General features: G+C 43.1%; 1 protein-coding gene across 1 annotated transcript in view; it reads left to right on the top strand.

The window, feature by feature from the left end:
- The window catches only part of DEPTOR (DEP domain containing MTOR interacting protein), a 178406-nt gene that overhangs the window by 146265 nt on the left and 7935 nt on the right, over window positions 1-24206 (top strand). The window contains 2 exon segments of the mRNA XM_020980067.2: window positions 2804-2874; window positions 6183-6287. Of these exon segments, the coding sequence (XP_020835726.2) occupies window positions 2804-2874; window positions 6183-6287 (176 nt within the window).

Genomic DNA, 24206 nt, shown 5'->3' on the forward strand with positions numbered 1-24206 from the left:
GATGGTCCTAAGCAGGTGTAGAATAAGCACCATTATGTATGGTCTATTTTAGTTTTTCAGGGAACCAGGTGTAAAAATTCACTAGATGGGCTTGAAAGTTCAGCTCACCAGCCTTCTGCCTGGCCTTTGGATTTCTGCACCTTTACTTGGGAACAGAACACGCATAGTGTTGTTTGACAGGGGAAGAAGACAACTTGAGCTGTTGAAAATGGATCCATCAGATCAGAAGCTTAATTCTGTTTTGTAAGCATATTAAAAATTTAATAGCTAACATTTTATAGCACTTTATCTTATTTGATCCTCACAGCAGCCCTGTAAGGTAGGTGCTCTTATTAGCCTTCTTTTATAGATTTATGTCTTTTGTGCCTTGAAGAGTAAATAAAAGTAAACTTAATCACCAGATAAAAACCTGGCATTTTACTACCCTGGCCAAACATTTTACTGTTCTGACAGTGGGCTGTAAAATAAGCTTTATTTTCCTAAAGTTTTGAAAATACCAGTAGAGTTACAGGAGAAAATGTGTAGCTAACCAAATTCATCACAGGTTAAACCGACTTAATTCCTTATTTATTGACTGTGATTTGGAAGTAATTCAGATTCTCCAAGAGTCAATAATTTCAGTAATCTAGATTTTTATTTAATTTGTCCTTTCAGATATGCACATTTTATCCAGTAGCACGTGGAGGGGAGGGGCGGGAGTCCAATGGACTTTGATTTTTCTACAGGGGATGTATGGGAGTATCCTTGTTGGTACTTCCTAGTATCAGTAAGTTAAAAAAAAATAGAGTTGAGCTAACAATGAAAAGAGAACCCTATTGCCAATAGGCCCTGACTACAAAAGTCATTGAGAATCCCTCTGCAGTATCTGGTTTCTTAATCAGCAGAATGCCGCTAATAAGTTAGGAGGAAGGAAGAAGTGGGTGGGATTTGAGGCCCAGATAAAAATGTGCTGAATATTTTACCATTTAAAAGGAAAGGCTTCAAGAAAAATTAGGTGAACTTATTAGCTTGTTTTGAATCTTTCTGGTTGCATTAAGCAAGAGGATGGCTGGGGTATTTTAAAATTATTGTTCATGTTGCAAGTTTTTTATGAATGAACATGGTCTGTCAATGTTCCTCTGAGTTAAGCTAATTCAATTTAATTCCACAAAAAATTATTAAATGTTATGTTCCAAGCATAGCACTTAGCACAATGCCTAGTACATAGTAGGTATTAAATGCATATCGACTCGACAAGGTAAAGGGATACAAAGACAAAAAAATACAAAATACATAAACGATGAATATATAAATATTTAAAAGTCTCTGCCCTCCAGAAGCTTACATTCTACTGAGAAAAGGAAATATAGTATGTTCTATCAAATTGATAATAAATTTTAGTAAAATTAGAGTAAAATAAATACCAAGTAACCTTAACAGAGAGGGTATGCCAAAAACTGGACATTTGGAAAGGCCTCACATGGGAGGTGGCAACTGAGCTGAGCTTTATAAGGAAGCCAGAATTTCTAGGAGAAGGAATTGGGAAGGGAATGCATCTCAGATATGGGGTACAGTTAAGTGGGAGATGGAAGGCTATATATTGAAACCAGTTAACTGGTCGGTTTGGTTAGAATGGGGAATACTGGAAAGGAGGTAACATATAATAATACCAAAAAGTTAGATGGGAGCCAAATTGTGAAGTTTTAAATGTGAGATTAATGATTTTGTGTGATGATTTTGATCCTAGAGGAAATAAGGAACCACTAAAATTTTGAGAAGGAAAGTAACATGATTAGATCTGTGTATTGGAAAAGGAAGAGATTAGAAGCAGAGAGACCAGTTAAGAGACTTGAAAAAATTCAAGCCAGGGGTGATGAGAGCCTGAGCTAAGGTAGAGGGGTGTTTTTACTTTTTACTTCTCTCTGTCCTCATTCAAGAAAGATACCCAAACTAGAAGCAACAAGGCTGTTTTCCTATCTCTCGCTCTCTCAGGAACAAGTTGCCAATGCTGACATGCAGCTCAAAATTCTCAAAGTTTATTCTCGTTCTGAGAAATCCCCAGTTTTATCTCTGTCACTTATGAGCAAGAGAGATAAAATGGAGAATGAGATATTCCCAAATAGTTGAGCATTTGTTTTAGAGCACAAAAATTGAGCCTTGCCATATAGCATTTAGAAATATTTGTGAGTTTAGATAAGTAATTTCATCTCTCTCTGGACTTCATTTTCTTCAACTGTACAGTGAGGAGGACTGGATCATTTCTAGGATGCCTTCCATCTCTTAAAAAAAAGTTCATGATTCTATAATATATGCCATTTTCTTATGATATCATATGGTAAATATCATTAAGGGCTTTTTGGGGTATTCTCAATATTTTCATGGAACTGAAGAAGAAAATGTTGCAATAATTAAAATAATCAAGTCGTGATTGAATGACAGGCCATCCCAGAGTCTATTAAAAGAGGAAACAGTGGGATAAGTAGGTAGTTGGGTGTTATCTGACTTTTTTTAGAGTAGCTGAAATTTTCAATATAATGAGGAAAGGGAGGAAAACCCATTCTTGAGTAATTATTGATCAAGAGTACAGCCACAGTGATACACTGTGTCTTCATCCAGGTACATATAGTAGCTGGATCATTGGCACATCCTTTGAATAAGGAAGGCCTTTATAACTTGGTTCAATATCAAATATTCATGAAATCTCAAATTAAAAAACCGACAAAGCCTGAGATCTGGAAAAAATAACAAAGTACATTTTACATGAGTTTTGTGAAATATTTGCTTCTTTAAGCTTATATTAAATAACCTATGTCTGTTTTCACAGTGTTAAAGAGACCAGTCACTTCTGAAGAACTCCTGACACCTGGGGCGCCATATGCAAGAAAGACTTTCACTGTAGGTACTTTAGTTATTTTCCTGTGCCATTTGGTGTATGGATTGTAAACTGCTGTGAAAGTGACTTTCTGATTTTGTTTTGGTATAATGATTACATGTATAAATGAGTTAACATGTAAAGAATTTGGTAAGCCTTAAAGTGCTAGTATTATAATTATTAATATGGTATTATATATTAATTATATCCATATTTGTAGTAATTATAATTACTAATATATAATTATATATAACCATAATTAGAAATAATTATGTAACAAAATATGTTGATATTTATATATTATTATATTTCATGTAAAATATACAAATAATTATAAAATATAATATATAATTGTGATGGCTAATATATTAAATATTAAAAAATTCTTGGTCTTTGGGCATTTGCATCACAAATGTGTTCACAGAAAAAGGAACTAAAAATGTTGCAATTATACTGGCATTGTTCCATGTTTCCATGTGTTCTGTTCAATGTGTGCTATTAATCTAAAAAAAAAAAGCACTAGCCAGACATGATTACACTTGAATTACAAATAGTACAATCCTCCTGAACTGAAGTTAAATTCTGAGAAAAATCTAGACGAATTAGAGGGATCAGTATGGGAGATTATCAAGGAAAGAAGAAAGAGCAGAGATAGACTGTACTGTATTTATAAAAACATGGCGCTAGCAAAGCAGAGTTGAATATGGAATCAGAACACATTAGTTTGAATCTTCCTTCTGCTACTTACTACCCGTGTGACCGTAAGTCAATTAATTTTTTTGTCCCTCAGTTTCCTCACCTACAAATGAGGAGGTTTAACTAGATGATCTCTGAGGATCTTTCTCAAGTGATTATATCTTGAGTCTATGAAGGGAAACAGTGCTTTTGATAATGTAGCTTTACCTTAGTTACATTCACCAGACTATCACACTGAACTCAAGCAACCACAGATGTTAGGAAACATTTCCTAACAAATAGAAATATCCTAAAATGGAATGGGCTGCTTTAGGAGGGTAGTAAGTTCCTTCTCGATGAAGGTCTTTAAGGAAAGGCTGGATAACCACCATTTGTTGGGTAGGGCTTACTAGGATTCCTTTTGTTTATAGGTTGGATTAGGTTGCCACTGAGTTCTTTTTCAACTCTGAGATTCTGTGATCCTGTAAGACATTTCTATCACCTCCTACTCTAGCCAGAAGAAAACAAAAACGTCCCACGTGGATAATGGCTCTTGGTGGTTGGCCTGGTGAATAATAAAATCGGATCCAAAAATCTCTTCCCCCTGCCTCTTTTCTTTTCCCTCAAAAGAACTGCCACACGAAACTTTCTCAATTTCTTCCAACTTTCCTTCAATTTCAGCTCACACAATCACTTTTTCCAGGACGCATCTATATCCTCTTTAACTCCCTTCCTCTTTTTTTTCTTTTTCTCTTTGAAAATGTCCACAGTGACCTTGAGAAAATCTCTTCATGCCTCTTCTTCCCCAACCCCCCACCTAACACCTTTTTTTCTGTTCAATTTCAGACATGAGAAATAATGGCTAAGTGTGAGGCCCAGGCAGTGATACACCTGTACAAAGTAAAAGCTACGTGTTTTTAAATGGAATTAGATATAATAAAACTTCCCAAACCCTTGAAATTTCTCTTCTAAATCCCCACACTTTTCAATCTACCTTTATATCCTCCGTTGTTAAACCTACTTCTTCTCAAGCACCAATGCTCAAAATAATATTAAGTCATTTTATTGGTGTTTCTGTTTTGAGTAAATACTGTCATATTTTTGTCCTGTGGTATTATTTTTCATCACAATGTGCACTATTTTAGCTACATTAAATGGGTTAAATGCTTACAGGCTAGCATGGGAACTTAACCATTATAAATAAAACATTATTTCTATGAGGAAATGTGTTTGAAACAGCCAACTTAGAGTCTTTTAGAATATGATCTGCATGCAAGTCAAGTACTTCTCTATATCTCTTTTTAAAATTTATTTTATTCGCTATATCTTTTTAAGAAAACTATTTTTGTGATACCTTTTTAAAAAATAACTTTCACACCTCAAATCTACCTTTTTCGCAAATAGAACATTCCCTTGTAACAAAGAAATAGAGTTAAGGAAAACAAACCAGTATAATGGCCATGCTTGATAATGTATGCCTCATTCTGCAACTGTAGTTTACCACTTTTCCCCTAAGAGATAGTGGACATGTTTTATTTCCAGTCCTCTGAAGTGAAGATAGGTCACTGTGTTAATCAGAATTCTAATGTTTTTCAGTGTTGTTTTTCTTTACATTATTGTGGTCATTCACATGCCTTCTGCACAAAGAAAACTTTGAGGAGAGTCAATTGCAGGGTTCCTCCTTTGTCTAGACTTGTGATTTCATAGGTCTACATTATTCTGATCCTTCATGTATAACTGAGAGTTTTAGAGAGTTCCCTGGGAGGCACTTAGAGGTCTGGTGGCTTGCACAGGAACACACAGCCAGTACATGTCAGAGCTAGGACTTAAACACCAGCCGTTCATACTGTATAAATATTGGCCAGGTAAGCTAGGTGACACAGTGGATAGAGTGTTGGGCCTGGAGTCAGGAAGACTCACCTTCTTGAGTTCAAAGCTCGACTTAGACTATTAGTTGTGTGATCTTGGACAAATCACTTAACCCTGTTTGACTCAGTTTCCTCATCTGTAAAGTGAACTGGAGAAGGAAATGGCAAACAACTCCAGTATTTTTGCCAAGAAAACCCCCAATGGGGTCACGAAGAGTGGAACTTGACAGAAATGACTGAACAACAACAACAACAAATACCAGCCATCAGGATGATTATTATTCTGCTAAGTTATCTTGATAATGTGATCAGTTCAGGGTAGGTAAATAGTTAAACCTGAAGCAGAGACAAGCTTTGTCATATCTGGTGCTTGAGAGAGGCAGCTCAGTATAATGGGGAAAATATAAGATCTAGAATCAGGACACATGTGTAAGTCTCATCTTTGATGTTTCATAGAGGTATTATTGTGAGCAAGCCATTTATCTTCTCTGGGCCTTAGTTTTCTGATCTAAAAAATGGAGTTACTATGAAATGTACCAGCCACCTTATAGGACTGTTGTGAGACAACCTAAACTAAATCTGAATGAACAAGAGTAATAATTGTTTATTTTCTCCCCTCCCCCTCCAACCCCAGCACTTAGCACAGTGCCTGGCACATAGAAGCTGCTCAATAGATGTTTATTGATTGATCTGTTGATTTTCCTTCTCCCTTGAAAAGAAAGGTGAATTACAAGGTGTTTTCCAAAGATTCCTAATTGAATTTTTTTCCCTTCTCCTGTGGGTCCTAGATTGTTGGTGATGCAGTGGGATGGGGCTTTGTTGTAAGAGGAAGCAAGCCATGTCACATACAGGCTGTGGATCCCAGTGGCCCAGCAGCTGCAGCTGGAATGAAGGTATGTCTATCTTGTCTTTATCCTAATAGTCTTTTGTATCTACCTGTTGTTACAATTTCTATTTTGTATTGCTCTGTTGGGTCTCAAGTCTCTATGGCTTTATCACGTGCCCTAATATAGACATGGCTTTTTGTTCCATCCTGCTGCCCTCCTCAGCCTGCCCTTCACCTCACTCCTACACTCATGCTTCAGCCTCTTTGATGTCTAAGCTTTTCTTTTGGCAGAGCAACCTCTAAATGACTTGCTTTGGATTAGAAGCAGGAGTGGGGAACCTTCAGCCTTGAGGACACATGTGGCCCTCTAGATCCTCAAGTGCAGTTCTGTGAAGTTTGGATTCAGTCAAAGGGCGTAGAGGGTCACGTATGGTCTCGAGGCTGCAGGTTTAAAGGCATACATAAAAAATTTCAAGGGCAACATTATCTATTGCAGGAGTCAAAAAAGGCCCCTTATGGGAGAAAAAAACTGAGCTGAGCTTTGAGGGAAATAGGGTTTCTAAAGAGCAGAGGCAAGGAGATAGAATGTTTCAAACATTACAGCTTGTGCAAAGAAATGGAGAGAAGAAATTTAATGTCCACCCTACCGTTTCCACACTGTGCTGCCTGCGCTCTGGCTGTTATCTTCATCTCACACTGCCCTCCACCCTCCCAGCCCCCCGACCATGCCCCAGACTTTGGATTTGGCTCCAGAACTAGACCTTCACCCGAACTCCAACTCCAGGCCCAGCTCTCTATCCACTGTGTCACCTAGCTATGAGAGGTAGAGAGGGATTGATAACCTGGATAAGGGTGGTTTTAGTCCAAGAAGAGAGAAGGGGATGAATGGAAAGCATGTTACAGAAGAAAAATCAACAAGTGTTAGCAACTGATTGTATTTGGGAAGTGAGAGAGAATGATAGTTAAAGATAACTCCAAGATTGTGATGCAGATCTGAGTGACTGGAAGAATGGCCGTGCCTTCCAAAGAAATAGGGAAGTTAAGAAAAGGAGTGACTAAGGCTAATGAAGTTCTAGACATGGAGTTATCCAAATGGAAATGACCAGCAAGAAGTTGGAGATATAAGATTGAAATAAGAGGGAGAGACAGAAACAGAGATAGAGACACAGAGAGACAGGGACAGAAAGAGAGAGTAGTCAATCAGTAAACATTTATTAAGTACCTACCATGTGCCAGACATTGTGCTAAGTGCTGTTCAGATCTGGCCTCAGATACTTATTAGTTGTATAATTCTGGGCAAATCACCTGCCTCAATCTCCTCATCTGTTAAATGGGGACAATAATAGCAGCTACCTCCCAGGGTTATTGTGAGGACCAAATGAGATAGTAATTGTAAAACACTTAGCAGATATCTGGCACATAGGAAATGCTATATAAATGTTAGTTATGATTAGCTATTGCTTATGTAGATTTGGGAGTCTTCTGCATAGTGATGACAGCTGAATCTATGAGCACTTATGAGGTCACCAAGAAGAAAGAATATATATAGAAAAGTAAAGGACTGATGACCAAGCCTTGGGGCACACCCATCCATATGGAAATGAATGATGGCCCTAGTCAGGACAGAGGGGTGTCACCAAATCCCAGCGAGACAGTATGCAGAAGGAAGATTTTTTTCAACTATGTCACGTGCTACAGAGAGGTCAAGAAAGAGAAGCACTTATCATTCATTCCCCCTGCTCATCCTCCTGTGTGTATGCTAACACTCCAGGAATTGAAAGGACAGCAGCAGGTAAGAATTAAAAAGCAGCAGAGAGCGTGGTTGACGTCCCAGACCCAGAAGAGCGGGCCAGTCTTTTCCAGAAGCTCAATCTCACTCATTCTCTTGAAGGGCTGTGGAGTCCCCTGGGGAATACAACTCACTGGATGGTGGGGAGCCCTGCTGTGGGGGTGGGGAGAGCTGTGCAGAAGGATTATTGGCAGTGCGGGCTTGTCTTACAGTTCAGTGCCATCCCTGTGGCATTGTGGTGGTGGGCACAACACCAAAGAGACTTGAAGAAAGAAAATTGGCAGGAATTAAAAAAGGGTGAGAATTTGTCTGTGTGCCAGGACTGAACATTTCAATTTGTAATGGAACTCTTGGCCACAGGAAGGATTTTCTATTTTATTTCCACAGAGATGTACCTAGCAGCGTTTATTTTTGGAAGATTGCCGTGGTTTGTACTGTGCAGGTTCTTTGTTTATGAAACGTATGGTTGCTCATTTCTTTCACTTTAAGAGTATTTCCTTTCCTTTCCTTTCCACTGAGCTGGGTACTTATGGAAAGGCAAGGACTTATCCCTCAGTTAAATGTGTCTTTTCACTTAATTAAATTCACTTTGAGTAATATTTGTTGAGTGGCTGATGTAGTGGTGGTAAGCATTATCAATTGAATAATTACTGAATTTTAACCCTCAAATAGGACATGTAGTGTTGAGGAACTGAAGTAGAATGCTTTGAAAAGGGGCCCAATTCACCATACACTCCAAAGTCTAGTATGTGTCCTGCCTCAGACATTTACTGGCTATTTGACTTTGGGCTAGTCCCTTGACTACTCTGTCTCGGTTTTCTTCATTTGTAAAATGGGGATAATAATATCATCTACCTCACAGGGTTGTTATGAGGATCAAATGAGATAATATATATATAAAGTGCTTTCCATCCTTAAAGTGCTATGTAAGTGCTAGCTATTATTATTATTATAGATAGTTTTCTACACTATGGAGTTAGGCTAAATTTAGGTGCTTTTTTCTGAAATTATTGGATTTTTATTTTAATTTTTTGCCAAACATTCATTATTGGTGTAAGGGTAGGGGTCAATTAAGTCAATCAGTCAAGTTAACTCATCCCACTTAAAGTAAGTGTCAAATGCTAGACCCATTACTCAGAAAGTTTGGTTCAGATTGGTCAGGAAAATGTCCTTTGGGTCATCTGTACAATATTGAAGCCACTTCAGAACCAAAAGATTCAGGCGTTTGGAGTCTTCTGTTGAAAGCCTCCCTTGGGGGGAGGAGAAGAGTTCCAGCCTCAGGTCTTGGCCTCCATGTAAATCCCCACCCCGTTTGACCAGAAGAAGACCTTGTGAATTTAAGTGTCCTGGTCGTATACCTAGAATAGTGACTTCTAGTGTCAGTGCCTGAATCAAGGAGCTGAGGATGGACTGGATACCGAGAGGAAAGGCACATTCAAGAATCTACAAGAAGCCCTATAGAAAAGCTGTATCTTCCCTGAGGGAAATATCTTGAGAACTTCATCAAAAAGACTTCCTGGAGCTGTGAATTACCCCCATGCTGTATTGAACTCTCTAAGCTCGAGCCCCAATTTCCTCTGGACTTAGTGTGTACTTATGGAGAATGAATCACAGACATGGAGTTTTGTACAAATTGCTTTTACTGTGGCCACCTTAGTAAATACCTTTGAGACTAAAAGCTAATTACAGCTTACCAAGCAATTGATATCAACTGATAAGCATTGGGAGGGAACACACCAGTGGGGCCTCATAAACTATGTTGTTATTGTTGTTCAGTTGTATCTGTCTCTTTGTAACCCCATTGGGGGTTTTCTTGGCAGAGATAGTGAAGTGATTTGCCATTTCCTTCTCCACCTCATTTTACAGATGAGGAAACTGAGACAAACAGGGTTAAGTGACGTGCCTGGGGTCACACTCCTAATAAGTGTCTAAGGCCAGATTTGAATTCAGGAAGAGGAGTCTTCCTGACTCTAGGCCTGGCACTATGTCCACTGCACCACCTTGCTGTGGTATAGTTTTAGAACGACATTCCTCTCATCCTCCTAGACTCTAAAGGAACAAGTAGCCAATCTCTGGGGACCCAGCCTGCCGGGGTAAATGGGGGGTGTGAGAACAGCTTCAGAATCTGTGTTACAGTAAAATTTGGTTCAAATTTATGGAATTTAGCAACTCTATAAGAAGGAAGAAAGGAAGGAACGGAGGGAGGAAGGGAGCAAAAAAAGAGGGAGAGGGAAGAAGGAAAGAAAAGAGAAAGGAAGGAAGAAAAGAAGGAAAAGAGAGGAAGGAAGGAAAAAAAGAAAAAATCTAATTAACTTGAATTTTATTTACCATTCATAATTTCTTCCAGTTTTTCTAATATACTTGCAGTTATTCTGACATTATTATCATCATTCATGAGCACATGGACAGCTAGGTTGCTCAGTGGCTATTACACTAGATTTGAAGTTCGGAAAATCTGAGTTTGAACCTGGCCTTACCATCTGTGTGACCTTGGGCAAGTCACTTAATGTCTCTCAGCCTCAGGTTCCTCACCTGTAAAATAGAGATGATAATAGTACCTAACTCAAGCTCAGGCCATCATGAAGCCCCCTGTAAGGCGGCGCGCGGCTCCGGCGCGGTACCGAAGGTTGGCCCCGGCCGGGGTCCGCAGGGCCACGCTCTGGACCCCAGAAGACAAGCAGCAACTCCTCCGTTTACTGCAGGCACGAGACGGGGAGCAGGAACCCGAGGCTGTGGAGCCGAGGCAGGGGCTGCCCCTGCTGAGCAAGGCTGAGGTTCGGAGGCGGGGCCGAGGGGGAGGGGGCGGAGCATGGCCCGTGCCAGAAGGAGGACCGACAGTTGGAGACTGCTGTGGGGGCGGGGCTGGAGGAAAAGGAGAAGTGGGGGATGGGAGCTTAGGGAGGCTGAAGGAGAGGGCGGAGCAAAGACCAGAGCGAGGCTGTAGGGGCGGGGATGAAGGAAAGGGGCGGGGTTGAGTTGTGGAGGCACATGCTGGGCATGAGGCTGAGGGGAACGTCCATCAGTCCACCAGTCCTCTTTTATGAAGTGCCGAGTGTGTGCTAGACAGTGTGCTAAGCGCTGGGGGTACAAACAGAGGCAAAAGACAATCCATGCCCTCAAGGGGCTCACAGTACATAGCAAGGTGCCCTGCCCATAGGATATACTTAATAAATGTTTATTGAGTGAATGAATCTAATGAGGGAGACGATATGCAAATAAGTACCTAGAAAGGAAGCTGAGTACAAGATGAGCAGAAGACAGTTGACAGAGGGAAGTCACTGGAATTAAGTGGGATTGGGGAAGGCTTCCTGTAGAAGGTGGGATTTTGTCTGGGACTTAAAGGAAGCCAGGGAGGTCAGTGGTCAGTGGAAGAGGAAGAGCGTTCCAGGCATGGGGGACAGCCAGAGAGAATGCCCAGAGCTGAGAGATGGAGGGTCTTGTTTGTGGAAGAGGCAGGAGCATGGAAGAATAGTTGGTGGGGAGTAAGGTGTAAGAAAACTGGAAAGGGAGGAGGGGCCAGGTCATGAAGGGCTTTGAATGCCAAGTAGAGCATTTTGTATTTGATCCTGGGGGCGGTAGAAAGTCACTAGAGTTTATTGAGTAGGGACTCTGGTGACATGATCAGACCTGGGCTTTAGGAAAATCACTTTAGTGGCTGAATGGAGGGTGGATTTGTGGTGAGAGGTGTGAGGAAGGTAGGAACACAGCCCTATCCACCTCCCCCCTCCACCCAGCAAGCTATTATAAGACTGGATGTGTCGTGATGAGAGTCTGAACTGGCTCTGGAGTCAGGAGGACCTGAGTTCAAATCCGGCCTCAGACACATAATACTCACTAGCTGTGTGACTCTGGTCAAGTCATTTAACCCCAATTGCCTCACCAAAAAAAAAAGAAAGAACAAAAAAAAAATTCACAGGCCTTGGCAACAGCTTGGATATGGGGATAAAAGATAGTGAGGAATCTAGAATGACCCCTAGGTTGGGAGCCTGAGGGATTGGGAGTATGGCATTGCTTTCTACAGTTGTAGGGGAGGGGGGGCAGGTTTAGGGGGAAATATAATGAGTTCAGTTTTAGACATATTGAGACGTTTACTGGACATCCAGTTTGAGACGTCAGAAAGACAGTTGGAGATAGAAGAAAGGTAGATTTGAGAATCATCACTTTAGAGATGGTAATTAAATTCACTGGAGCTGATGAGATCATCAAGTGAAGTAGTATAGAGGGAGAAGAGAAGAGAGCCCAGCACAGAACCCAGAGGGATACCTGTGATTAGAGGGCACGATCTGGAGAAGGGTCCAGTAAAGGAGCCTGAGAAGGAGCAGTCAGAGAGGTAGGAGGAGAACCTCGAAAACCCAGAGAGAAGAGCAGATGAAGGAAGAGAGAATGATCCTGGGTGTCAAAGGCTGCAGAGAGGTGAAGGAGAATGAGGATTGAGAAAGGGCCATTGGGTTTGACAGCCAAGAGATCATTGACAACTTGGAGAGGGCAGTTTTGGTGGAATAGTGAGGTCATGAGCAGGATTTAAGGAGTTAAGAAGAGAGTGAGAGGCTAGTGGAAGCACCTGTTGTAGATGGCCTTCTCATGGAGTTTAGCCACAAAGGACAGAAAAGATATAGGATGGTACTTAGCAAGGATGGAAGGTTCAAGTGAGGGCTTTTCCAGGATGGTGGAGACTTGGGCATGTCTGTAGGTATCAGGAAATGAACCAGTGTCTGGAGAGACTGAAAATAAGAGATGGAATCAGATGACAGAGTGGGTAAATCTGTTACTGGAGATGAGATGGATTGAGCAGGTAGAAGGGTTAGCTTTGGTAAGGAGTAAGGCCACCTCATCACAAGACAGGGGTGGAAGAGGAGAGAGGGACAGAAAGCACCTCAGTGACAGGAGATGAGAAAGAGGGAGCTTATGGTGAATGGCCTCATTTCTTTTCTGTAAAACAGGAGGTGAGGTTCTCAGCTGAGAGAGTGGGGGGGAGGGAGAGCCAGGGGAAGTTTGAGGAGGGATGAGGAGGTTTGGAAGAGCTGCTGTGAAGAGTGGGAGAGGGAGTTGATGAGGGAGATATACAAGGTTTACCTAGCTGCAGTGAGGGCCCAGTTGACGTTGGGTATCACATTTATAGTGGACCTAGTCAGAATGATTGTGTGATTTTTTTCCATGTTCATTTTGTAGCATGTAGTATAGTATGCAAAGGGGCAAATGGTAGGAGTGATCCAGGCTGAGTTTTGGCAGGGCATAATGGAGGAAATGGTAAAGGGGCTAGGGATTCAAGAGAGGGCCACAGTGTAGAATTGAATTGGTTTAACAAGGGGTCAGGGTGTAAAAACAGAGAGTGGCCAGTGCAGGGGAGATGGCCTGGGAGACAACTGAGAAGTCAAGGAATTGGAGTTCATGGGGGCAGGAGAGGAGGAAGGTTGGGCAAAAAGGGCAAAGTTCGAGGCTCAGGTGAGTCAGGGCTGGGATGAGAAGTGAGGCTGGAGGGAGGCTGAGGGCTTTCGTGGCAAAAGCTAGGCTGAGGTGAAGAGGGTGGGAGAATTTAGATGGCTGAGAGTCAGGTTCACATGGGGAAGAGGGGAATCTGAGGGGATCTTAACTGAGCAGGGGAGGGCCTCCCAGGTAGAAGGAGCAAGGCTTCTGGGGCCAGTGAGAGGGTGAGGTAAGGGGCTGAGCTAGAGCCTGGAGTCTTAGGTAAGGGATGGGGCCAGGGCCAGGTTTGGGTGAGTTTTAGATGAGGGACTGGGGCTGGATTTAGGCCAGCTGGATTGCACAGTGGATGGAGTGCTGGACCTGGAATCAGGAAGACCTGAATTTGAATTCTGCTTCAGGCAGTAGCTAGCTCTGTGACCTTGGGCAAGTTACTTCCATCAATGCTCTCAGCCTCAGTTTCTGCACCTGTATTGGGAGAATAACAACCTACCACGCAGGGTTGTGGTGAGGACCAAATAAGATAACATGAGAAGCCCCTTGCAAAGCTTAAGGCCTATATAAATGCTGCTGTCATTTTTATCATCATCCTCATCATCATCAATATTAATCTGTGCTGTGAAAGGTGAGACTCAGGTGAACCTGGTTAGAGGAGGGCTGAGGTTGAGATGGCTTGAGGCTAAAGTGATAAAGGTCTGGGGGATTTAGGGGAGCCATGAGGGGGATCCCCAGGATGGAAGTGAGGCTCAGGGGATACTGAGGAAGCTCATGCTCCTTCAGTGTCCCGAGCACTTTGTGTGAGTCCTGACACCCTGACTTTGTAACCTTGGGCAAGCCAGTTCCCTCTTCTTTGCTTCCATTCTTCCATGTAGAAAAGGAGCACATCTGACGTCATGGTCTCCCTAAGCCCTCCAGGCATCGCAGTCTTGTGGTCTGGGCCCTCAGGATGTACAGAGCAGAGTTGGGGACAAGCTCATGTCTTACTCAGACTGTTGGGGGAGGGTAAAGATCTGTGAGAGGCAAAGACAACTGGTGTTTAAAAAGCATGAATTGGGTTATCTGTTCAGTGCCTACTGTGTCCTGGATGGAAGAGTCCTGGGAGTGCCCAAAGAGGCAGAAAGAGAGAGAACCAAGGGTAGGCTACTGTCTTGAAGCCAGTGGCATCCAGAAAGTAATTGACTTCAGCTTTGGGAGAAAAATGGGTCCAGCACAAAGAAGATCCTTCCTATCAGGAAGGAGAGGTGATCTCTTCCCCTTCCTCAGGCAAGATAAGGTGGGTGGTCCAATGAAAAAAGGATAATTAGGATTTCTATATTCAGTTCAAGAAATTCAGCACAGTTATGAAGTACCTTCTGAGTGCAAGGTCCTGAGGAAATTAACATATTACATCAAAGAATCACAGCATTTTGGCGTTGAAATTCAATGAGAAAAGCATTTATTAAATACCCACTGTGTGCCAGGCACTTAGGAGGAGCTGGGGATCCAAAAAATGAAAGGCCCCACCCTTGAGAAGAGCCTTTAAACATTCTCCTGGAAGGGAGGGTCCTCAGTAGCCGAGTAATCCACATTCATCCTGAAGAAGAAGGTCTTCAGTGTCCCAGAAACTGGAGGTCCAGCTTCAGAAACCTTGCCAGAGAGAGACTTTCTGACCTCCCAAGGCAACCTCTTCCCCTTTGAGAGAGCTCCCACTGCTGCCAAGTCTTTCCTTATCTCAAGCCTCTGTTTGCCTCCATGTATCCTTCACTCCTGGTTCTGCTGTCTGGACCCAAACAGAACGAGTTGAACCCTTCTTCCACTTGACAGCTGTTTCCCAAGTATTTGAAGGTCTCTCCTGTTTCTACTAAGTCTTCTCTTCTCCATGGTAAACATCCCTAATTCCTTCATGGACTCAAGGCCTTTCTCCAGCCTGGTGGCCCTGCTTTGAATGCTGTTCAGCATATCAGTGTCCTTCCCCAATGTGGCCAGGTTTCATACAGCACTCCTGAAGTGGTCTGACTAGGGCAGAGTCCAGTGGGACCATCACCTCTTTATTCTTGGAAGCAGTGCCTCTCTTAATGCAGTTCAAGCTTTATTTTAGCTGCTTTCTCCGTTGGCTCCGTGAGTCACCCAAACCGCAGATACTTTTCAGACAAACTGCTGTCTTACCGTGCTTTGGAATGGAACAACATTTCTTACCTAATGGAAAAGCACTTATTAACTGTTGGCTGTGAGCCAAGCACTGTGCTAATTTTTGGGGATACAAATAAAATGTCTCAGGGAACTCTAATTAGGGGAGACAATCCTGATGCGTGCCCCACCTTGTGAAACTGATTTTCTTAAACCCACATCTAAGAATTTGTATTTTCCTATTTCATAGATTTCTACTTGGAGAGGACTCCCAGGTCATTGTGTCCAACTCCTTCCTTTATTTTCTAGATAAGGAATATAAGGCCAGAAAAGGCAATGCCTTCTCCAAGGTGGCACAGGCAGTATATGGTAGAACCAAGGCCTGAAGCTGGCATGCTTTCCCCCTATGCCACCCTGTCGCATCCTCACTGAATTTTGGCTCCAATGTTCCTGTGTCCAGTGTATTTATTGCCTAACCCTGGTCTTAGGACACTAAATTTTGTGCTCTACTTGCATTGGAAAAGCAGAAATAAAGAATTAGATGAGGTTCAGAGGCAGAAAGGACATTGGCAACTGGGAACATAAGGAGAGGCTTCCCGGAAGAGGTGACATACATCTCTGGGCCATGAAGGATGAGCCTCATGTCTAGGCCTAAGGAATTCCCTAAATAGAGGCTGAGGAAACAGGAGAGCAGAGATAGTGTTTAGGATGGGGACAGAGGCAGAGGAGAGTAAAAGTAGAACAATACCGCAAAAGTATGGTGCCACCACATTGCAAGGGGACTTAAGGATAGGTTTGGTTTGTTTTTTTCTTCTGAGGCAGTTGGGGTTACATGATTTGCCCAGGGTCACACAGCTAATATATGTCAAGCTTCTGAGGCTGGATTTGAAGTCAGATCCTCGTGGCTCAAAGGCCACTGTTCTAGCCATTGCACCAAAGAATAAGTTTTTGTTCTTTAACTTCATTCATGTCTGACTTTCCATGACCCCTTAGGGGTTTTCTTGGCAGAACTGCTGGAGTGGTTTGCCATTTCCTTCTCCAGCTCATTTTACAGATGAAGAAACTGAGGCAAACAAGATTAAGTGACTTGGCCAGGGTCATACAGCTAGTAAGTGTCTGAGAATGGATTTGAAGTCAGGAAGATGAGTCTTCCTGACTCCAGGCCTGACGCTCTATGGACTGCACCACCTTGCAGCCCTAAGACTAGGTGGGCATCTGAAGGGTTTTGCATAGGGAAGCAATTTTATCCTAGAATCTCAGAGTCATCTTGACTAGCTCGTACCGCAGAAAGTACAAGTCCCGCCCAAAGCCCCAAGGTCATAGACATTGTCCCTCCTTTTCTTGGGACCACTCATAGCCACGATCCCCCCAAGATAGTGGCGGAGAGCAGCACTGGTGGCCTACCAACCACTTTCTCATCACCTCAATCTCCCATGTCCTCAGCCACCGCTACTGGAGGACCAGTACTGGTGGCTACTTCTTCTGGCTCAACTCCAAGGGAGATGATGACTCACGATATCCCACCCGAAGACTCAGAGGCGACATCAGATCTTTCCTTGGCCACCTTGGACGTGGCGGCCATGGTTAGCACTGTCATAGCCACAGTGACAGAAGAGATGTCTTCAGTTCCTCCGAGGTCCAACACAGACACTCAAGTGAGCTCAGACCTACCTCCTAGTATGAGCAACTCTAAGGCTCTCCCTGAAGAAAGCACATTCATCTCCCAGCCCTCCACCACAGCTAAATCCATGGATCTTACCACCCCTGGGGCAGATATCAGCACTACATGGCCACAGACTCTCTCCTTCAACTTCTGTAGCCTTATCTGGAGTTACTCCCATGACTGAGGATGTAGGCTTGGTTGCTCCTGGCACAGAAAGTCTCATTGAAAGCAATGAGCCCACAGATATAGCTCCTCTTTCTATGACCACTGACAGTCCTGAGCTTCCGAGCATAAGGGCAGAGAGCAGTACAGGTGCCCCACTGACCACTGCTTCACTTCAATCTCCCATGTCCTCGGTAGCTGTTACAGGCCCACTGAGCACCTCTGCTGATTCAGCTTCCCCAGGGACCATGGCATATGGTATCCCATGCACAGACACAGAGATGAGCTCAGCTCTCCCCTTGACCACCTTAGCTATGATGGCAATACGCAGCAGTTTCACAACCATAGTTATGGGAGAGATGTCATCAGCTTCCCCAGAAGACCTGACTCACTTAAGCCTGTCTCCCAGTGCTGGTAGCCCCATGACTCTCCCTGGAGAAGGCACCGTCATCCCACAGCCCTCTGCTACAGCTGCAGCTGTGATGCTTACCTCTACTAGAACAGATGCTATCAGTGTTTGGCCACAGACTCTCCCTCCTTCAACTCCAGTGGCCTTATCTGTGGTAACTCACATGGCGGAGGACATGAGCTCAGCTAGCCTTGCCACTGATCAAACAAATCTCTCCTTCACCAGCAAGGTCAGAGGCATGGCTCTTCTTTCTTTTGTGACCACACTCAGTCCTGAGCTCCCAAGTACAATGGCAGAGAGCAGCACAGATTTCCCACTGACCCCTACTTCTCCTAAAGCTCCTGTATTCTCAGACATTACTCCTGTAAGAACAAGCCAATTGAGCACCTCTACTGACTGAAGTCTCTTGGGGCCCACAATTCATGGCGTCCCATATACAGACTCCGAAATGAGCTCCAATCTCCCTCTGACCACCTTAGCCATGGTAGTCACAGGCACTGACACAGCCATGGTGATGGGGGAGGTATCATCAGCTCCTTCAGGACCCAGCCCAGAAGCTCAAGAGCACGTAGTCCTGCCTCCTGGCACCAGTTTGGGAGAGATCTCAACAAGTTCTGAGCCCAGGATTCCCAGAGAGACACGGCCTGCCACCCAACAGCCAGTGATGACCACAGTGACCCCTGCTAATTTTGGACAAGGATCAAGTCTAGCTGCTGTAACTCTGGCTGAGCCATCTGAAACTCAAAGAACATTGGTCATCAAAGTTCCACAGGCAAGTGACACTGAATCCCCATGGTCTCCTATTGAAGTTGAGACCACTGGAACAGGGGCCATGACAGCTTCCACTCTGGCCTCTGGACTGGGAAGCATCCAGGCTTCCATGGACACCATGCCAGACTCAGAGGCCAACAGGACTTCTTCTACCTCATCATCTTTCTCGGAAAGCCCTAGGACACAAGCTGTTCGTCCTGAGAGGGTAACAAGCAGTTATCTGGCACTGTCCACTTTGTCAACTGAGAAATCACTAGGAGCAGACACTGCTTCACCAGCCTCTGTTTCCACAGTGCTTTCTGAAGTCACTGCACCAAGGGCAAATGCTCAAGGGTTTGAAAGTCAGAGCACAGCTACCCTGGAAGGCAGCATAGCTCCAGCAGTAGAGACCAGCCCTGCTGTGACCTTGATCCCTCCATGGTCAAAGGCCACAGCTTCGATCAGCATGGATATGGAGACTACATCAAGTTCAGCTGCCTCATCATCAATAAAAACAAGTTCTCCAAGACAGCCTCAGTTTCTGCCCCTGTACCTACCAGCTCCACCCTGTTCACAAGTAAGCAGACTTCTAATTAAGCCTCCTGTTTAGGGGATAAGGCCTTGGAGGAGATGGATTGGTGGGGTCTATAGTGGAATGAGACTCATATAAGTGACTTGCCCAGAGTCACACAGCTAATAAGTGTCATGTATCTGAGGCCAGATTTGAACTCAGGGTATCTACCATTTTCTTGCAAACATCAAGGAGAACCACCCACTTCCTTGGCAGCCTCTCTCACTTTGGGGTAGTTCTCATGGTTAGAAAAGTATTTCCTGATATTGTGCATAAATTTACATCTTTGCTCTTTGCAGTTATTTTTATTGTTCCACCCCCAACGGACAAACCAAGTAAATGGAATCTCTCTTCCAAAGAAGAATCATTCAAATGTTTGGAAGACAACTGTTATGTCCCCTTTGAATCATCACTTCTCTAACTTAAAGTTCCCCAGTTCCTTCAACAGATGCTCATGTGGACATGCCTTTGAGATGCTTCACCATTCTGCTTGCTCTCGTGGGCTCATACATGTAGAACCTGAAGGGACCTCAGTTGTCTAGTTCAAATGTCTTAAAGTAGAGAAAATGGAGAGTCCGGGTGTACCTTTGCCCAAAGTCTCACAAGGAGTAAGCCTTAGAGATGTGGATTGAATCATGTTCCCTTGAAATCCTTCCTAAAATTTGATACCCCAGATTTTCCTGTCCTATTGCTTTCTCTAATGAAGCCTGTGGTGTGATAACTTTGGAGAAAGATTGGTTAGGACTAGGACAGTTATGTCTCACCTAGACTAATTTTCTTTTTTTTTCTTTTTGTGAGGCAGTTGGGATTAAGTGACTTGCCCAGGGTCACACAGCTAGTACGTGTGAAATGTCTGAGGCCAGATTTGAACTCAGGTCCTCCTGACTCCAGGGCCAGTCCACCACCTAGCTGCCCCCTAGACTAATTTTCTATTCTAATTCATGTTCCTACCCCAGATATCAATAGAACTGAAGCCAGGCTCAGTACATTCTTAGCTTATCTCTGTTACACAAGCCTTCCTGGAATTTGCATGACTTGCAAAATGAATCTTCTGACGGGATAGGATCAGTCAGATGGGTGTTTCACAGACTAATGTGGCCACTCTAGGATAGCATAGCAGTGTGTAGCAGTCCCTCTAGAATCCTTAGATTGCTGGTAAGACTTGTCCAGGAACTGATGCTCAACTGAAGAATGCAGGGAAAATGAGGTGTATGGGATTAGTAAGCTTTTATCTGCATTCAAACTCCGTAGTTCTTTCTTGAGTGTGGATAGCATTTTCCATCAGGGCTTTTGAAGATGTCTTAGATCCTTGCATTGCTGGGAAGAGCTAAGTCCATCAAAGTTAGTCATTGCACAACGTGGCTGTTACTGTGTGCAATGTTCTCCTGGTTCTGCTCACTTCATTCAGCATCAGAACATACAGTCTTTCCAGGTTTTTCTGAAGTCAGACTGCTCATCATTTCTTATAGCACTATTACATTCATATACCATGCCTTGTTCAGCCATTCCACATTTGATGGGCATCCCCTCAATTTCCAATTCTTTGCCACCACAGAAAATATTCTTCAATACAGAAGGAGCCCTACTAAGAGGCAATAGGAATCTTTCCAAATGACGCCACACTTCCCTCATCAACTCTTAGGCACACTTTATTCAACTGCTATGGTCACAGGATTCTCCACCAGCAACGTGGTGACACTGGATAATGTGAGTGGATCTGACCTGGAAAGAGACTCAGCAGAGTCCACCAGCATGCCCATGACTGGGTCTACTGTGAGAGATTCCATTTCAGACACTGCAACAGAGATAGTCATCATGGAGACCACTCGAAGTTCGTAACCATTCAAGCCCTACCTTCTCACTGTGCCTACTGTAACAAGTGGACTTAGGCCTTATACACACAGGAGAACCATGTACTCTCCTACAGAAGCCTCAACTCCACCTAAAGCATCTCTTGGAGTTACCATGGGCACTGTAAGCCTTGCACTTTCTGTGACTCCAGTAGAGCCTACAGCCAGTACAAGCTCCAGTGGTCCCTTAAAGATCAACCCAGCTGGGACAATTTCTTCTACATTCCCTGCAGACACACCTGTATTATCAGAAATATCCCTTAGAGAGAGTCTCAGCACCTCCTTTACTCCAGAGTACACTCCAGTTGATTCTTCCCATACCACGGTCTGAATTACTGGAATTGAAGTCAGCCCCATTTGGTCTCTATCCTCAACTCCTACAGCCATCAATGCTGCAGAAATTGGGCCAAGCCCAGGTTTGCCTATGAGGTGAATCACCTCAGGGCAGCAGGATGCCTGCCTTAAACAGTAAGGGAGCCAGGGTCAGCTGCCCTGCCCTCCACTGCTGCCCCTAGCATCATCCCAACATCTGCCGGAAGAGACACAAGCATTTTGTTGGTGTCTGCAGAAAGGTCAAGGGAGGGTAAAATAGTGTTCATCCCCTTCCTGGAGACCATAAGATATCCCCAGAATCACTCAGAGAGCACATGCAGTCCATAGGCCCAGGAGTAACTGTTTTGGCCTGATAAGACCTCCACCTCTTCTCTGCCCAGCCTAAGTGAAGGGACCAGCTACTCCAGGACTGTCCCTTCACCCTCTGTAGGGAAGTACGACTGGAGCTCAGAGAAGCCCACCTGTACCTTTTGTAACTAAACCCACAGAGCCCACACCTCCTGAGTGGGGTAGTGTCTCTTTTCTACCAGTGGCTGAACTCAGCACCAGGGACAGTGCACAGCTCAACATTGGTTTTGCCTTCTCCACCAGCACCTTAGTGTGAGAAGTCACTAGCCAGTGCAGCTCTTTCAGAGCCCAGCAAAATCGTATCAGGAATGTCTCTCTTGATGAGCTGACAGCTGGCTTCACAGCCAGCACTGTGGGAGGATTGAACTAAATACAAGATAAGTTGTAGATAATCAACAAAGGGAGAACACTAGAATTAAGGGGGATCACTTAAAAATTAAGGAGGTCATCCTATTAAGATCCCACCCTCCTATAGACAGGAAGGGATCCTTCTATAGGAAGTTCGGGTCTTAGCAAGGACTTGAAGGAAGTCAGAAAAACAAGGAGAGAAAGATATCTAGGGATGGGAGACAGCCAGTGAAAATGTTCTGAGTTGGTAGGTAGTGAGACAAGTACAAGGAATCGCAAGAAGGCCAATGTCATTGAGGGGAAGGGAAATGTAAAGTACAAGAAGATTAGAAAAGAAAAGGAGAGTCAGGTTATGAAGGGTTTTGAATGCCAAACAGGATTTTGTGTGGGTATGTATATATATATATATATATATATATATATATATATATATATATATATATACACACACATATATATATATATATATATACATATATATATGTATATATATATACACGTATATATGTATATATATATATGTTATATATATATGTATATATATATATATTTTTTTTATTTAGTTTTAGTTTTCAATTCACTTCCATAAGCTTTTGAGTTTTAAATTTTCTCCCCCTCCCTCCCGAAGACGGCATGCCATCTGATATAGGCTCTACACATACATTCCTATTAAGCATATTTTCACATTAGTTATGTTGTAAAGAAGAATAGAACCAATAGGAGGAACCACATGAAAGAAGAAAGAAAACAAAACAGAAGAAAAAAAAGAGCAAATAGTATGCATTCAGACTCCACAGTTCTTTCTTTCAATGTGGCTAGCATTTTCCATCATGAGAATTTTGGAGATGTCTTAGATCCTTGCATTGCTGAGAAGAGCTAAGTCTATCAAAAGTTAATCATCAAACAATGTGGCTGTTACTGTGTACAACATTGTCCTGGTTCTGTTCACTTCACTCAGCATCAGTCCATACGAGCCTTTCCAGATTTTTGTGAAGTCTGCCTGCTCATCATTTCTTATAGCACAAAAGTATTCCATTACGTTCATATACCACAACTTGTTCAGCCATTCCCCATCTGATGGGCATCCCATCAATTTCCAATTCTTTGCCACCACAGAAAAAACTGCTATATTTTTGTACATGTGTGTCCTTTCCTTAATTTTATGATCTCTTTGCGATACAGCCCTTGAAGTGCTATTGCTAGGTCAAAGGATACACACATGTTGATAGCCCTTTGGGCATAGTTCCAAATTGGATCAGTTCACATCTCCACCCATGATGCATTACCAATTTTCCCACATCTTCTCCAGCCTTTTTCATATTCTTGTTTTGTCACGTTCAGCAATCTGATAGGTGTGATGTGGTCCCTCAGAGTTGTTTTCATTTGCATTTCTCTAATCAATAGCAATTTAGAGCATTTCTTTCATATGGCTGTAGATAGTTTTAATTTCTTCATCTGAGAACTTCTTGTTCACATCCTTTGACCGTATGTCAATTGGGGAATGACTTGTATTCTTATAAATTTGACTGAATTCTCTATGTATTTTAGAAATGAGGCCATTATCAGAGACACTGGTTGTAAAAATTCTTTACAGTTTTCTGCTTCCTTCCTAATCTTGGTTGCATTGGTTTTGTTTGTGCAATTTAATGTTCCAATTCAATTTAATGTAATCAAAATTATCCACTTTGCATTTCATAATGTTCTCTATCTCTTGTTTGGTCATAAATCCTTCTATTCTCCATAAATCTGACAGATAAAGTATTTCTTGCTCTCCCAGTCTGCCTGTAGTATCAGCCTTTATATCTAAACTGTATACCCATTTTGACTTTGTTTTTGGTATATGGTAGGGTTTTATATTTGATGCTTGAGGTAATAGGAAGCCATTGGAGTTTATTGAATAGGACAATGACATGGTCAGACCTGGGCTGTAGGAAAATCACTTTGGTGGCTGAGTGGAGAATGGACTGGAGTGGGAAGAGTCTTATGACAGGAAAACCAACCAGAAGGCTACTGCAATAGTCCAGGCATGAGATGATGAGAGCATATAGGAGAGATATTATCAAAGTAAAATCTATAGACCTTGTCAACAGATTGGATATTGTGGGGGAGAGGGTGAGTAGTTAAGAATGACCTCCTGAGTTGTAAGCCAGGGTGATTGGGAAGGTGGTGATACCCTGAACAGCCCTAGGGAAATTAAGAAGAGATGGTTTTTTGGGAAAGACAATGAGTTAAGTTT

The sequence above is a fragment of the Phascolarctos cinereus genome, unplaced genomic scaffold (genome assembly GCF_003287225.1).
Source record: "Phascolarctos cinereus isolate Bilbo 61053 unplaced genomic scaffold, phaCin_HiC Scaffold_4;HRSCAF=312, whole genome shotgun sequence".
Taxonomy (NCBI): domain Eukaryota; kingdom Metazoa; phylum Chordata; class Mammalia; order Diprotodontia; family Phascolarctidae; genus Phascolarctos; species Phascolarctos cinereus.